We start from the raw sequence: 17,149 nt of genomic DNA, 5'->3' as shown, positions 1-17,149 counted from the left end.
CATTTGAGGAGCTGGAATCCTAAAAGGGGTGTATGACCGTCATAATAAAGAGTGAGTGATGTCTTTATTATGTAGGTTCATCCCACACAGTTGATTCACTGTTATGAAAGCAGTGAAACAAATCCTTCAAATTTCAAACACGGCGACCTTCTTTGGCTCCAGAACATTCACATCTCATACTGTCAACACTTTTTACAGAAGTAAGTAGGTGATGAGGATTCCACTCAGCGCTCAGGGTCATCTTCTTTTTGATGGAGGGGAGCAGTTTCTCTGATAAAACGCAATAAATACAGTATTGGTGAGATGGATGTATATTATGAGTTACAATGGAAAACCTATTATTAAAGAAATGAAAGTACTGAATTGTTAGTAATGTGTTTCAGACAACATAAATAAGCTTAATCACAACAGCGTCACATTATAGCTTTCCAAACATTTATGTTTGTCAAACTTTAGAGATTGCTGCATTGACTGACACAACCCTGAACAGGAGAAGATGGTTTGGAGGATGGCTGGATGGCCTGTATATCCCTGGTGTGAGGGTTACCAAAGTCTGCCCTGGAAGGTCAATTATGTATCATATTTTGTTAAAACAATACTTTTATTATAAAAGTTTATCTCAAGTTCATCTGATAACAGGCGTCTGAAGTGATCTTCTGATCTCAGGTGTGTCAAAGCTTCACACGACAAAAGAAGTCCCCAAAAAATAAAGAATACCTTCAAACAATGCCTCAAAGCTTAACCTTCAAACTCTGTCACCACAGTGTTCCTCTATAAATTCACACTTTGTTCACGCAGAAGAGATTACTTTGTCTTGCTTTGCCATTTCTTTCTCACTTACTTTTACCGTTGCGGTTATTGTCAGAGTCAGCCAGGCTCGTCCGTCAGCCGACCTCGGCAGTGAATCTTTAGATGAGATTTAAACGTAATACGATGATCAATCACTGGAGTCTCCAAACTCACTGTCTCCATACAAAATGTGTCACTTGTGATAAAAACATAGCTATCTGCTATTTTAATGTCTTGATTTCCCATATTTAAACTAAAAATGTCAAGATTTAAGAGGGAAACCCACAGGACGGAGGCTGGTGGTAAAACAGGATCAGGTGGAGTTACACGTGAGCTCCAAATGCCATATTTACTTGATATTTAAACAGCTCGGCTCCTGCTCATCTGTCATGTGTCTTTATTGATCAGGTTTCATCACCCACAGATGATCAATAAATAAATAGTATTGACAGATGACCGCATAGAGGGGTACAAGCAAGTCACATATTTATCCCCCCTCTGGTCCTGTCAGATTCACACCATGCTGTAAATCCTCTGTGGCCTCGATCAATGTTTGTCACTAATAGGTCAGAGTATCGATTTGGCTCGAGGAAACTTTCCACGAGACTGCCATGGCCCTCAGGGCTCGGATACACACCACACAGACACACACAGATACCTCCACTTCCAGCGGCGTCCTGGGAACACATCCGCCACGCCACCGGCCCCGGACAGGCAGCCCACCACTCCACCACCAGACCAGGCAATTCAAAGCACAACTATGAGTATAGCAACAAACAAGATTAAAGTAAGGAAAGAACATTAAACTACAGTTTTTATGCAGTGTGACTGGATGAAGGTAGCTCGATCCTGGATTCTTCAACAATAAAGTGGGAAAAAAAATCTTCATTTTTCTCAAGAGCAGCACTAATATTACAACTCCACAACCGGCTGCTTGTCAGGGTCCAAGACAAAAGGAAAAGTTCTCCTCAATCAGTTTCTCACTGTCTTTTTATCCCTGTGCTCTCGGTCAATCCTTCAGAACGAACACATTCTCCATTCCTGTGGAGCCAAGAGAGATTCAACTGTTAAACAACATAAAACAATATGATAAAAGAATGACATGATAGCTGTGCTGAAAAACATAGCAAACAGAATCTTCCAACTATTTTGTGGATGAAATCTTGTAAATCTGGGACAATCTGAGAGGTCTGGATGGTTCGTATTACACCAGGAGAGCAGAGCTGTCTGCTGGACGTAAACCGTTCGGAGCTTCTCAGTCGTCTTTATCATTTCAGCATCTGAGTGACAGCAAGTCAATACAACGGGCTGAGGACTTCACTGATGTTATTCATTTTTTTAATCTTTGTGAGGAATCATAGAGCAGCGTTCTCAATCTGTTGTAAATGTCTTTCAGGGGTTTTTTTTTTTTGAAGGAATATCAGTAATGACTACAGTTGTCCAGCCTGCTGAAGATAAATACACAAGTGAGTTTCTCTCAGTCCTGCTGAGAAACGAGGAGTTTAATCATTGCTTTACTCTCCAGGTGATAGAAAATAGAAAGATGTTTTATTTTCTTCAGAAGCTGCATGGTCAGTTCAGGTTCTGTGGGGATCTGTGTGGATTTGTTGCTTGTCCTCCCACCACATGGATTTTATCTTGGTACTCTGGTTTCTTCCCAGATTCTTCCCAGTTTCTTCTCAGTTTATTATGATGCATTTTTGATGACCTGAAAGAAGTGATTCACTCTGTAAAATCTAAAACATGTCAGCATGAAGCAAAAATCCCTGTTGGACTTATGCCACCAAGAACAGTGGGAGGTGATGATTCTTGATTGGCAGTGGAGTTTATTCACTGAAAAAAAGAAAATGTTGGTTTCTGTGATCACAGTCATGCAAATTTTAGAGTACTTCCTTATTTGATCCTCTATTAATGACCAAAACAACACAATGAAAAGAGAGTTCTTTATATGTATCATATTTTCCCTGATTTGTAAATTTTGAATTTCAATGACAGAAAAAGTATTGAGTTGAGAGTTTATTGACCATTAGATTTAGCCACACAGGCTGCAGGCTGAATACGCACACATCAAGCATCCAAACTCACTGAACCACAAACCCATCTGGCTCCATCTAATCCACATCAGAACGGACCAATCTGATGCCATTTACACAGATGTACAACAGCCCGAATCAGATGAGGAAACCCAAACAACATATTGGGGTCATTTCACAGGGAGAGACGGCGGCCAGCCGTGGCCTCGGGGGGGCCAGACGTCAGCTCATGACGGGAAGGTCGTGACTCAATCTCCAAATCAAAGACACGCCAGTGAAAATGAAGTTAATGTTCAATCTACCAAAACAAAAAAAAAAAAAAAAAAAAAAACGACAACTGTTGAATGAGCACACAGGGATTGATTTTCCCTGAATTGGAGCCTATTAGAACCTAATTCAGAGGTTAATTTATGTAGTATGGGCTGATGGGAGCAGGAACCACAGTTGAGGAACCTCAAGACGCACCTGCAGTATGATCCAGAGAGAGAAGGGAAGTGTGGATAAGAGGGGAGGAGACCCTGAACATATGGAACAATGATATGATAAGTGAAGAGAAAAGATGGCACAATGCATCAACGGTGTCCAAGTAGTCTGACTCTGTTGCTTTGTTGTGCTTTGTTGAGGAAAAGATGCAGGATGGCTCCAGCTAATGAAGTAATGAGAATGCAGCTGTAGACCGAGATATCATGAGTTGAGATTCTTCGCTTACAAAGGTCTGTAAAATGAAAATGTTCCTAGTTAGGTGTAAATGATGTGATTATGCAGGAAAATATATCAACGTTTACCTCATTGATGGCAGCAGTTCAACAGTGTGGACAACAAGAAGACAGAAAAAGGTGATTGATTCAGATTTAACTGGGAAAAAAATCAGATTAATCATAATATCTGTTCGACCACATATAAAAGCATCATTTACACCAAATAAAGCAGAGGGGTGTGAATCAAACTTTTAAATCAAATCAATTTGATGGTATGAACCCTTGCTCAGAGACTCTGTATAACAACAAGAAGTCTGTGCAAAAGTAAAGAATCAAGGAATTTCAAGGAACCATTGAAAATGCAGCTTTTCAAAAATGGTTCCCAAAGTAAACGTTTTCCACAATGATCTCTGGAAACAGGGAAAATGACACTTTTGAAACACTGCTACTAAACAAACAATAGCACCCACTAGTGGCTGTAGGCATCCTTCAACCCATGAATTTAAGAACAAAACAAACAAAAAAAACCATAGAAGCACAGAGAGAACATGCAAACTTCAAAGAGGGAAATAACTCAGATCTTGAAATTACACCAAGTATATTTTCATCTCTAAATTCCTCTGAACGGTGTATTTTCTTCAGACACTTCCATTAGGTCAGTTATGCTACACTGTAAATCTAAGATTAATTCTCACTTAAAAATCTTCCACCTTACTTTCAGCATTTTTAATTCTTGAGACAGTGTTGATGCAGGAACACATTTTCCTCAAGTCTCCACAGCGAAGGCGCAGGTTTGGCTGGAACATGGTGGCACAGCTGCAGCATCATGTGGAATTACACCAGCAGAGCTGAATTATCCTTTAATGCGCTGTGATAAAGAGCCCGGCGCATTGAAATGTCAGGTGGCTGCATTCGTGAAATTAATGCTTCATTTGGCCGCACACCACAGCTGCCTTCATTATTCCCAAGTCTGAGCCCAGTTTTATTACTTTCACAAGGTACTGGACCTTCAGTGGTGGAGTTCCTTCATGCTGACTGGGTGATCTGTGTTTGATTCCTGCCAAAATATCATACGGTATATTATTGTACTTTATTATTGCCTTTGAGATGATCTATGCAAGGGTTACAGTTAGCCTCTTTTCAGTCACCCTGATAACTTTGTTTTAAGTCAAACAACGTGACATTTTAAATGTAAAAACACCAGCTGTTCACAAAATGAAGCAAACAGAAAATGATCACTACTGTATTTACATTCGTCACTCACAGCACTGCATGTCCTGTGGGGACAATTTGACTGTTGCTACACTGAATTATTGATGGGAAAGTTCTGTTTTTGTGGCTTACAGTAACCTGTTAGAGAAATCCTTTATCTCCACAGATCAAGTCCAGTTCTGCGCATTGTTCCAGCACAATGAAACCAGGTGAGTGTGCAGGGTTTTAATTGTGTGTGTGTGTGTGTGTGTGTGTGTGTGTGTGTGTGTGTGTGTGTGTGTGTGTGTGTGTGTGTGTGCGTGCGTGCGTGCGTGCGTGCGTGCGTGCGTGCGCGTGCAGACCGGTGAGTCACGGAGTGAGCGGTGGACCAACAATGACAATTATGGCATGACTCAGGTGGAGGGAACACAGAAGAATAGAGGAGCATCAAGCTGGACTTCAGTTTTTTTTTCTTTTTCTTTTTCACAGACAGGCTCGTATTATCAGAGATGTTCTGTTTGGAAGACACAGACAAAGGTCTGTGCACAAAAAGAGTAGAAGCGCAGACGAGAGAACACCACCTTTTCTTTGTAAAATCTTGTTTTGGACCTTGTAGATTCCAGCTGAGGAATCTAAGACATGCAAAGCAAGAAACAAACATAACAGACACCCGAAACAAAATTCTGAAATTGTAACAACCACATCATGCATGCAGAGCATCACAAAGCTACACAAACTGAAGTAAATTCAAGTAATTCCCAGCAACCAATGAGACAATTCAATGCTTCTGACACCATTGATGAGCAGTTTCTGCAGAGGGTTCTGGCAGTGCTGGATTTTTTTTCTTGCCTGTTTGTCAAAGTGGAACAACTCAGCATTACAGATCATCGGGATGCTTGCAGTGATATAGCCTCGTAAACCAGACCCGCTCACTCCTCATCCACATTTCGGATACATGTCGGTTACTCCTTTGACTGACAGCGCACTTCAGCCAATCAGCGCTTCAAAACAAATACGTAACCAAAATGCGTTCGCTTCTCTAAGGATTAGCATTAGCTCATTAGCTCTAGCTTCCTTACACGCAAAGACACGCGAAAACCCCTTTTCCTGTTAGAAACTCACCAGGCGCAGACTCTTGCTCTTGCTTGATTGTTGTAATTCTTGGCATTTTGGCTATAACTTTACTTATTGCAGCTTTCAGACGATGGTTAAAGTTAAAGTCTGTCTTCTCTGATACGAGCAGCGATAGCGTCACTTCCGGTTTAGCCACCGGAATACGCCAAAAAAATTTGAAAACAATAAGCGGCAACGCTGATTGGCTCGGCCGTTTGAGGACTGTGTGAAATCCCCTTCTGTGGGCTCCTACCCAGACTGAGCTCATCTCCAAAATCAAACGGATGAGGAGTGGGCGGGTCTGGTTTACGAGGCAAGCAGTGATACCGTAGCCTTACCAAAGTTATGTTTCTCCAGCTCCACCAATCACCAAAGTCATACGAAGTAGACTGGAAGTGGGTGTTCATCGCAGAGCAGAGATTGGCCCAGTGGAAGGTGTAGAAATACTCAATAGGGGGTCTTGCGCTGAACTTGTTAACAGCTTGTTGGCTCTTTCCGTGACTGCACCCCCCAACCCTCCCCTGCTGGTCTTTGATGCAGAAGCCTGTGATCTATTTCATGCCATTCCATGTGTCCTCCACATTATTCTGCTCTTACCCTCGTCACATGTCTGCAGGAGTCCACAACCTCCCTCAGGCCTACCTTCAGATAACACACTCTTTCAGTTTGTCCTTGACACCATACCTGAACATTCCCTTCTTTTAATTGAGCAGATACTTTATGTCACTGTTGATCTGAAGCTCATTATTGGTAAAGCCACATGCAGCTGGACCTCTGATGTGACATCCTTCACTGATACAGCCCGCCATCTCACTTTTAATTTACATATCCATCGTGCGTCCATCTTCAATTTCAGTGCTTGTAGATAAAACTGAGATCATTTGATTGGTTCTACAGATTTTAACCTCTCACTGCATCAATTTTGGATAACTATGAGTACTGGCTCACATTCACAGTGAGATGATCCTCAATTTGGGTTTGGGCTTCATTGGCAACCGAAAGCATGCTCATGAATGTGTTTGTCTGCCTCTCTGTGTTTGCCTTCTGATGGAATGACAACATATCCCCTGTGTTTGTTCAACCAATGAGCTTGAATCAACTCCAGCACACTGCAACCCTGTGTTTGATAACTAATCAATCATCTAAAAAAAAAAAAAACAGATAATTTTTGCCAACTGTGGACTGAATTTAGTCACATTTTTTTCAGTTTTCATCAGAAGTTTCCATCACTTTCATTAACAGAAGTCAAATTAAACTAGATATCAACACATTACCCCCTTGATCACCTCCTTTCCCCTGCCCCCTGTTAAACTTCAGGCTGATTTCTTAGGTCTATGGCTTACGCTTTGGTGGCTTGGTGTGAGGCACTCACACATTAAGAAAGGCAGGTGCAGCGTTGCTGTTAAAGCCCGGTCACGCTCCATGTGTCAAGGATTCCCTGGAACCTGCAGTTCCTCCTTGTTTCCTCTGTGTGTCTCACCTCACCTCACCTCAGTGTGTCTCACTTCTGTCAATTATCCATTTAATCTGTCATCTTCCTCCTCCTCTTCCTCCCAGGTGTATTTATTTCCCCCAGTCTGTCTTCTTTGTTGCCAGATGTATGTGCTACGTGCCATCATTGGGTTTCCTTGAGTCTTACTCTGAGTTTTGGACTTTGACTTTGTCTCCTGCTTCAGCCCTTCAGATTTGTGTGCGAGCTTGTTTAATAAACTTTGTGAAGACCTCTGAACTGAGTCTGCGACTGAGTCCACCTGTTGGTCCTGACACCATGACTAACATCATTCAGGTTCTGGCACAATGAAACACTACAAAAAAAAAAAAGAAAAAAAAGTCGAACTGTTTTCTCCCAAAAAAATCTGCTAAAATTTGAAACAATGTTTGTGTTTCTGTATATTTATTTCACTTCTTGTGATAATATTATGGATTTGACTGTAGTGAGAGATGTAATTTGACCTTTTTTATGTGAATAATTCTCATGGAACATGTATGGTAATTGAATATTATCTTTGAAACTTGTTTCACTTGATAGCATAGCATAAACCATTCTTTCATAACATAACACAACACTGAGACTCAGAGATCAGTACATGCAAACCAGCACCAGCCTCAAAGCCATACTGTCAGGGTGAGTATGTAAAAACATGCATAGTGTAACTTTTCTTTTTTTTTTTAATTACATTTCACTGTATACCGGGGGATATATTTGAAATGGGGCTTCATGTTAAGATTGAATTAATTTCTGGGTCTGGTTCATATGAAAATGTCATAACGCATGCTCTGCACCATATCAAAGAAAAACCTTTAAAATTTAAAGTTATCGTGGCACTTTTTTTATCTGTCCGATCCACTCAGCATGAAATTGGACTGTATGTGGCCCCCGTATGGGCTCATTTACAGTAACACTGGATTTATATATTGTATTTTGTCGTCATCTAGTGGGCAACTTATTTAAAAAACTATATCTTTTCTCTGATTGGCTCAATTTGCGATGTGCTTGTCTCTGATTGGCTGATAAACAATCTACCGTCTGTAAATTTGTACCGGACAGAAACAGATTGAAATTACATTTGTCGTAGTCATAAACATAATCAGAATGTATCAGAAAATGTATAGAGATCACACTGGCAAGGATGAGGATTTTATATTCATGTATATCTTCTGATTCGTGAGGAAACGTCCGTGGTGTTATAGAGGGTCATAAATATTGGCGTGGTGTGGTTTCTCTCCGGAAGACAATAGAGTAGGGACGGGTGTATGGAGTTTGGGAGTAGAAATTTGTGTTGAGAGTTTCTCTCTTGGAAGCAAAAATGGGGAGATCTAGATCATGTCTGAGCACAACCCTGGTCTTCGTGGTGTTCGAGCTGTGTTTGGTTCGCTGTGATATCACCGACGGAAACGCGGAACATCTGAAGAGAGAGCACTCGTTAATGAAGCCGTACCAAGGTAAGATGACTCGGTTAGCGCGTCATGTAGCCTCAAGCTCAGTCTCCTCCTGCAGCTCTCTGCCTCTTCTGACGTCTTTACGGAGCTTTTTAAGTATTTAGACACTCGCTGTTTCTGTTTATTATCTTATCTTAGCTCACTCCTTACAGCATGTGTTGCTGTTAACAGTTGTGAAGTTTTCCTCGCCTAACAACTGTTTGTATTTGTCAAATAAACAACCAATGCTTAAAAAAGCCAAACTCTTCCATTTTACTCCAAGTTAAATGAATTTTGAATTTCCTCTAATACTTCGTAAGTCAAAAACACAAGGTGCTTTGTCATGTAACAAATCATAATAGACTAACCCTGACAGGAGTAAGTATTTACAGTATGTAAGAGTTAGAAAGAATTAAAGCAGGGTGTAACAAATAAATAAATGTGAATTCGCAGGCCTTCAAACCACACGTCATCTTCAGTTGTTTTGAAACACCTGATTTAATTCATAAGTTGCACATGGGTTTTGATTGCACCTTGGAATTAGTTGTGCACGGTTCTGCACCTGATGGAGTATTCATGTCTAATAAACATCATAATATACTTTGTATTTAAATCACATTCACTAACCGATTTAGGATTGGCAATATTGCAAAGTCGCGTCAAACATTTTTTCTCCCCCACTTTGCATCATGAGCCTTGTAGCAGATCTGAGAGCTGCTCACTAATGTGGCTGTTTCTCCTGGGAATGCTGAGGAGTTTCCATCTGGCTGTGAGAATTCATTTGCATATGATTTGCATGTGAAAAACACGTTTAATTTGTATTGATAAGATATGAAAAGTACTTCTGAAGTCTCTGGAAGTCTCTGGAAGACTTTAGTGTTTGTTCAGGGTGTGTCCAATGCAGTCATGAAAGGAAGTGGACTTTGGGATTGTTCTTTTGCGTTCTGACAACCTGCCCCTTTATGCTATCAAACAAATTTCCAGTTGGAATGTTTTTTTGTGTCACTTTGTTCCAACTTTAGTTTGGTTTGAAAAACTACATGGGTGTTAAACACTAGCTAAAATGTCTCGGCAAACCTCAGTAGTTCAGCTGTTGTTAAGTAATTAACTTGTTCTACGTGTTTTACAAGGTGTGCATTTTTCTTAAAATGTTAGCTGGAATCTGAAACAGCTACACGTTTTGAAACTCAAGCTGTGATTATATTGACTTAGCAGGAAAACCTGTACATGAATCAGTGAGTGAAAGCCCTGTGTTTTTTTTGTTTCCTTTTCCCTGAGGCATGTGCTCTACATAGCCAGTCTTGTCTCATGTTTGAACTCCTTTGCAGGTGTTGGCAGCAGCCCCTCCAGTCAGTGGGACTTCTCGGGAAGCACTTTGGTCACAAGCTCATATGTGCGGCTCACTCCGGACGAGAGGAGCAAGCAGGGATCCATCTGGAATACTGTGGTGAGGAGATCTTGTACCTATCCGCGCATTTTAACACAGTTGACCTTTGTACAGTACATAAAAAGATTATTGAGCTGCTACTTGTGAATGTGAAAGATATCGACATGTGTTATGTTAAGACGCTGTTATGTTGTGACGTTGCAGCCTTGTTACCTGAAGGACTGGGAAATGCATGTGCAGTTCAAAGTTCACGGGTCAGGAAAGAAGAATCTTCATGGTGATGGCATTGCGATCTGGTACACGAAGGATCGGCTGCATCCAGGTAATGCTGCTTTTATCCATCCCAGAATTCTTGTATATTAGACTGACAAGTTTATTTTTTCAGATAAATCAAGCATTTGTCTTGAAATGATTGGAGCTTGAATTGAGCAGAAAATGCACAACCCGTGCCTATGTATCTTTATAAAGCAGTTTGAAAATAATGACTGCTGGCATTACAGCTTCTGCACCTGGTATCTCCTGAGGCCTGCGGGTTCCCAAGCTGATAGACATGCTTGTCACATTTCCGAAGCATTTGAACCATTTAGATCAGACTTCATCTGTAGCATCAGGACCTTTCCCTGGTGCCTGACTGAACAGTCACACAGTCATTGGCATATGCTTTTTTACATTTTGGATGCTGCAGTGTGTCTCTGAAAGTGTGTTTGCTGCCTGAAGCCCACTTCAGTCTGCACTGATCCCTATGACTCTCTGCATTACTGCAGCCACGCACATGAAGCTGCTAAATTATTCCAATAAAACCTTTTCCTGCCTGGAGTTCGGGCCCCCTTGTGGTGGGTATCAGGGATCCGTGGTGATTGGGGCTTTGTCTGCTGTGAGAAAGTCATTTTATGTCAGCATTTCTCACATTACCATTGTGTGGGAATTTTGAGGAAATGAATTGAATTCATTTTCAAATGAGGCTGTCACTTATTACAGTCTGGAAAAAGTGAAGAGCTTTGAATTTTTCTAGACACATTAGTGTGATACTTCTATAGAATTCACTGTTTCCTAGACAAACTTTCATCCAGTCCTGATACCTGTAGAACAGCTGTGAACACAGAAATCACTGATCTGATCTGAACTGACCAGACTAACTAGCCTTCTGAAAACAATATTCAGAATCAGGTCAGGGTCACTTAGTAGCCTCTTGATAATTCATCTGCATTTAAGGAGGAGGTAGAGTAATAAAGATAATTTGAGACGTATTTTCAGTGGACACTTAACAAACTATTAAGACGAGCAACTTGATGAGCCAATCCAGGATCGTTTCCTCCATTTGCACTTGTAGAAGGTGGAGATGAACCAGTAAATGAGATCACCTTTCAGTATGGAATTTAGGTTTCGGTTTAATGTGTGGAGATGTTTTTTTTTTTTGTCCAGCAGAATACTAAAGTCAAGTCTTGAAGCTGTTTGAGTTGTGTTGCTTTTGTGTTTCTAACATGCTTTCAGAGCTGGATCCCATGCAATGAAAAACATTTTCTCAAAATGCTTCTTGTAAATTGTTACATTTTTCTCTTGATATCTGCCAAATTGTTATAAATACATGTCAAATAGCAGATCACTCATCCTGCACTCGGCGCGTTTCCTAATTCTGTTAGAAATACATGTGTAGATTTTGTGGTTCCCTGGCTCCTGAAAATGTAAGTCATGTCTGGAAGATGTCGTCACTACCTTCAGCTGTTTTGCTTTTCCCCCAAACTGCGTAAATCGGACGTCGTTTCATGGCGTTTATATGGAACACGCCTCACCTCCACTCCATCCATCAGCTTTATTTCATTGTTTTGTCTTCTCGGCTTCCCGTCATGACCACAGGAAGTGTGTGGAGTTGTCTGCTCATGTCTGCCTTCATCTCTGCCTCCATCCTCAGGCCCTGTGTTTGGAAACAAAGATCAGTTTCTTGGCCTGGCTATTTTTTTGGATACCTTCCGCAATGACCTCCATGGGATGGATGTAAGTGTGCAGTGTGTGTCTGTGCGTGCGGCTCGAGGCCATTGACCGGCTTCTTTCTTTGCAGGGCCTGTGTTTTCCAACAATGCTCTCTTCCACGGCCTGGCCATTTTTATAGATACTTACTCTAACGATGATGCCACGGATGTGAGTGGGTTTCTCAGGTTTTCCTCGTCGGCATGTTTTGTTTTCCACTCTGTATCGGCGGCATGTTGTGAGAAAAGCATGTTCACACCGAAAACCCTGTTTCCATTTGTTCCAAAACGCTTTGTCCCACCGATTAAACACTGAGGCTCTTCCTCTTCTTCAGCTTCTGCGACTTTGCTTTTTAATGCTAATTCTTCTGTACTTTATGTTTTTAATTCTTCATCAACTTTTTAGTTTTCTACTTCTTCATTTCACCTGTGCTCTCTTTACACGTTTAGCTGTGTCGTCTTTATTTTACCAGAACTTTTCATATGAGTTCAGCTTCTTTCATAATGCAGCTAAAATCGTCTAAATATTGTTGTTCTCATCCCTCGGTGCAGTTAGCTGCTTCGGCTCATGTCAAACCTTCTGACTACTGCAGCCATTAGTGAGGGAGTTAAAACATTGATTGCTTTTGTTTCCTTCATTGAAAAGTCAAATACAGCCTGTTTGAATAGAGGTATGTCAGCGTTAAGAACACCAGATTAGAAATAATCCCTCTGTGTGAAGGTGGGAGCTGGAAAGCCAAGTGTCAACATGATTCAGTTCGACTCATTCATCCGTCTCTCGTTGCTCATCAGGCACCCAGCCCTTGTCTGAAAGAGTGATTTGTTGATATTTCTCGTCCCTCATCAGAGGTCCTTCCCGTATATTTCGGCCATGATCAACAACGGCTCGGTCAGTTACGACCACGGGAAAGACGGGCGCTCGTCGGAGCTGGGGGGCTGCTCGGCCGAGATCAGGAACCGGCAGCACGACACCTACCTCGCCATCCGCTACTCCAAAGGAAGACTCACCGTGAGTGAAGAGGAGCCTGCTGGAGATTACACACACTGATCTCCAGGATCACACAGACACACTCAAAATACAGTCAGGAGCGCTGAGGCTGTGGAGTCTGTTTCACAAAGTATAGATTTTCGCCAGCAGTTGTTCGTATTGACGTCTACATCTGAAAGGCCTCAGCTGACGCCCGCTTTGTGTCCTGCAGGTAATGGTCGACGTGGACGACAAGAACGAGTGGAAGGAGTGCATCGACATCGGAGGCGTCCGTCTTCCCACCGGGTACTTCTTTGGCGCCTCGGCAGCTACTGGAGATCTTTCAGGTTTTTTTTTTTTTTTTTTTTTTTTAACGTCCACTTGATCAGATTTTCTATGAGGGATTATTTGTGACTTGATCAAAGCTGAAACTGAAACGCTCTTGCAGATAACCACGACATCATCTCCATGAAGCTCTACCAGCTGATGGTCGAACACACTCCAGAAGAGGAGAACTTGGACTGGACAAAGATCGAGCCCAGCGTCAGCCTGCTCAAGTCCCCGAAAGGTAGAATCAAAGCAGAGAGAACCTGTTCGTCGGTTTCAGCTCGGGACACGACAAAACAAAGAAAAGTTAAAGCAGTTCAACTGTCCAGATGCTACATGCCATACTTCAATTATCCAAACACACTTTAATTAGTCCAAACACTTAGCACTGCAACAAGCACAGACTCTTATGTGAACTCAAGATAGAGGAAAATAGTCGACAAGAGCTGAAGCTGGCTCAGCAGCTCCCCCTGCTGGCCCACATTTAACATTACTCCATCTGCTGCATTTATTTTCTTCTTCTGACACTCCTTCGCTGTAACTGAGGGATATTTTTTTTTCTTTCTTTCTTCCACCCTCGTAGATAACGTGGACGATCCCACCGGGAACTTCCGCGGCACGCCGCTGACGGGCTGGAAGGTCTTCCTGCTGCTGCTGTGCGCCCTGCTGGGCATCGTGGTGTGCGCCGTGGTGGGAGCCGTGGTCTTCCAGAAGAGACAGGAGAGGAACAAGAGGTTTTACTGAGCGAGGAGGAGAAGCGGCGTCTGTGGTGAAACGGACTGTTTCCAGTGTTTCCAGATGACAGAGCGATCGAGCACATGCAATGTGAATTTTTTTTTTTTTTCTCTCTCCTTTTCTAAAGATTGTACAAATGTTTATATCTTTTGAAGCACTGTGTGTCAGGAGTGAATTATTTCAACTTGATGAGCAAAAAAAATGTGGTGGTGAGCATCATGAATGACCTGAAATGCAGATTTTTCTCTTTTTTTTTCTTTTTTTTTTTTTGTCTTTCTGTCCATCAAGCAGGATTATCATGACGTTTTTCAAATTCTTACGAGAACATTCTATCCTACTCATTGATCAGCCAGACATCTCCGGCCATATTCACTTCTCTTCTTTTCTACTGCAGCTGAGAAGAAATAATGAATTTAGGTAGAAATTGAGGGTTTTTTTTGTGTCTTCCAAGCTGTTTTACTGTATTTAATGGAAGAAGGAAGTAGCTTCACCTCGTCTGCAGTTCACGGTGAGGATTGTTTGTTTCTGCTCTGCTGAAGCACCACAGTCATGAGGAAACATCCTGGTTAGAATGCGGAAGAACCAGCTCTCCTTCAGTTCCTGTGTTACTGTGGCCACTCAGTTTGAGCATTCGTACGAAGTGGCTAGCCTTAAAAAAAAAAAAAAAAGACTGAATATATTAAGAATCTAAAACAGCCGATGTTGGAATTCTTAAGCATTATCCCAATATTATTAATTCTGCCATCAGACAGGCCCATAAAATGATTAATACTTGACAATAAAAAGCCACAGTATGCTGTAGTGATCAGCACTCCTGCCTCAAAATGAGAAAATCCCAGTGTGACTCTGTGTGGAGTTTGCATGTTCTCCCTGCTCATGAATGTGCGAGTGACCGCATCTCACCGTTTGCCGTGCGATAGTCCACTTTAGTCAGCTGGATGGAGGGATGGATAAATAATCTTCACAACATAAGCTCAACATGTTTTTAAACTGATGAATTGCAAGTTTGTCTGTGCCACTGTAATGAGCAGAGGTGTGAACATGTAGGATCAACTTCTAGATCTCTGCTGTTTGGTGTAAAAGCTGTGTGTGAACATCAGTATTGCTATTTAACCAAAAAAGCAGAACGTGCATCAAGAGAAAAGCTGTTTTGGTTAAAAACCATCGTACGAACACCACATTACTGAGTGACTTCTATCGTTCTCTTCTATTGACGTTTCAGTTTCTGGAGGTTGAGCTCTTCGTTTGCCTGCTTTGCTCTTGTCACGCACCCAGCTCTGCTCGGTTCCGCCTCCTAACTGTCCCGCTGTTATCACAGATCTGGATCATTTCATGCTGAATTCATCATTTTGTTTGAGAGGAAGTTGAATTCCTCCTTTTCAAACTGTTCAAAAAATATACAGAACTGAAAAGTTGATTGTTTTGATGTTATTTCTACATTCATGACATTAAGACTAAAATGTTCAGCCTTGTTTTTACATTTTACTTGTGAAATGTATGGCCTCTAGTTGAAAACATTAGAGAAAGATTTGAATCTTTTGAAATATTTTGTGATACTGTTTGGATTTTCTTGACTTAAAAGGAAAAATGATAAAGATAAACGGCTTGAAATGTAGCCGGAATCGACATTTTGCTGATTGATTAAAGATAATTCAAACCTCGATTATTTTAGAATGAGATCGGAAGTGAAATCACTTTACTGCTGCAGCTTCAGCCTCTTCCATAACCAAAGAACCAATATATTAAAATATTTTCACTTTACCGACAGAGAAATAAGATCAGAGAGGGAGTCGAGGTGATCAGAGTGAAGTGTGGATATGAAACAAAAACTCATACTTCAAAATCCACAATTTCAAATACCCATCTGCATAAAGTACTTTTCTTTTCAAGGTGACGTTTCCTCAAAGCCTTTCAAATCTGAATGTGACATACATCCTTTGGGCTTTTATCCTTTTCTTTTATTTTTTAAGTGTTTTCACCTCAGTGATTCTGAGGCAGCAGTGGAGTGTTTGTTCACTTTACCAGTGACAGTCCGTTACCCCCTTTACCTTCTCTCTCCACCTTCATCGCCGTCATGTTTCTGTTTGCGTCCACCTCTCTGCACCTTTAAGCCACTCTCAAGTGAATGGATTTGATACTTGATTGTTTGCATATCCGGGTTTTTACCGTCTTTCAGTTTGAATTTTCAGTCTCTGCTCTTTTGCTGTGTTTTCTTCTGTCACATCAGTTCCCTTTGTGATGAGATTTGAAATAGAACAGCTCCTCTCATCCAAAATTGTGACCTAATAAATAAATAAAGAACAAAAACTGAACCTGTCTCATTGAACTGTGTTGATATTAGTTCTGATTGAGATGTTATTATTACAAGTGAAAGTTCTTTTAAAGATCCTGGACATCTATTTAACAGCACAACACACATCATTTTTCTTAATTACAGATTTAACTAGTTGTGTCTTTAAAATATCACATTTCTATTTATACTCCAGATAATCTGTGTAGGAATGTGCACTATATGAGCCTTGCAGAAACTTACTTTTATCCCCACGGTTGAGATATGTCGTCACAAAAAGGTGTTTCTCTGAATTGTCATGAGAATCCGACTCAACACACTATTGTAAGACAGAAATAAGAGAAGATATATCTGGTAAATATTAATTCCGTCAATATTTTCAGACCCAAATAGCTTGATTGATGAAGAAAAAAGATGAAGCGCATCTGTTATTAAAGTCTATTCCACCACAGATCCAGATGAAGTAATGTTTGTTTTCAGCAGACGTGTCCATCTGAGTTTAGCTATTATCAAAGTAGACACCCGGTTTCTGTTCAACTTTAAAATGCAACTATTGCAGAGATATTATAAAGGCAAATAGCAAATTTCAAGCACGCTGAATTACATCCGTGTTTGTGTCAAAGGGAAGCATACTTCACTTCAGTCTTCCTGAGTCGATTTATTGATATCTAATAAAGAATCAGGCCTTCCCCACCTGACATAAATATAAAAAGCACCTTTATTAGATCTACCTGAA

The 17,149-nt window shown here is 41.1% G+C and overlaps 1 protein-coding gene across 2 annotated transcripts; it reads left to right on the top strand.

The window, feature by feature from the left end:
* The first annotated feature begins 8,557 nt into the window (after nt 1-8,557).
* On the top strand, nt 8,558-16,435 carry LOC115403620 (vesicular integral-membrane protein VIP36-like). Of its 2 annotated transcripts, none has more exons than XM_030112598.1 (8): nt 8,558-8,767; nt 10,072-10,190; nt 10,335-10,452; nt 12,187-12,266; nt 12,942-13,103; nt 13,294-13,408; nt 13,510-13,629; nt 13,972-16,435. In XM_030112598.1, the coding sequence occupies exons 1-8, from the start codon at nt 8,632-8,634 to the stop codon at nt 14,130-14,132; spliced, it is 1,011 nt and encodes a 336-aa protein (XP_029968458.1). In that variant the 5' UTR covers nt 8,558-8,631; the 3' UTR covers nt 14,133-16,435. The 2 variants fall into 2 exon arrangements, with proteins under 2 accessions (XP_029968458.1, XP_029968451.1); XM_030112591.1 differs by lacking the exon at nt 12,187-12,266 and adding an exon at nt 12,040-12,122.
* Nucleotides 16,436-17,149: the final 714 nt, after the last annotated feature.

Source organism: Salarias fasciatus, chromosome 2 (assembly GCF_902148845.1).
Source record: "Salarias fasciatus chromosome 2, fSalaFa1.1, whole genome shotgun sequence".
Classification (NCBI taxonomy): domain Eukaryota; kingdom Metazoa; phylum Chordata; class Actinopteri; order Blenniiformes; family Blenniidae; genus Salarias; species Salarias fasciatus.
The sequence above is the reverse complement of the archived record's forward strand: the minus strand, read 5'-3'. Positions and strand labels throughout refer to the sequence as shown.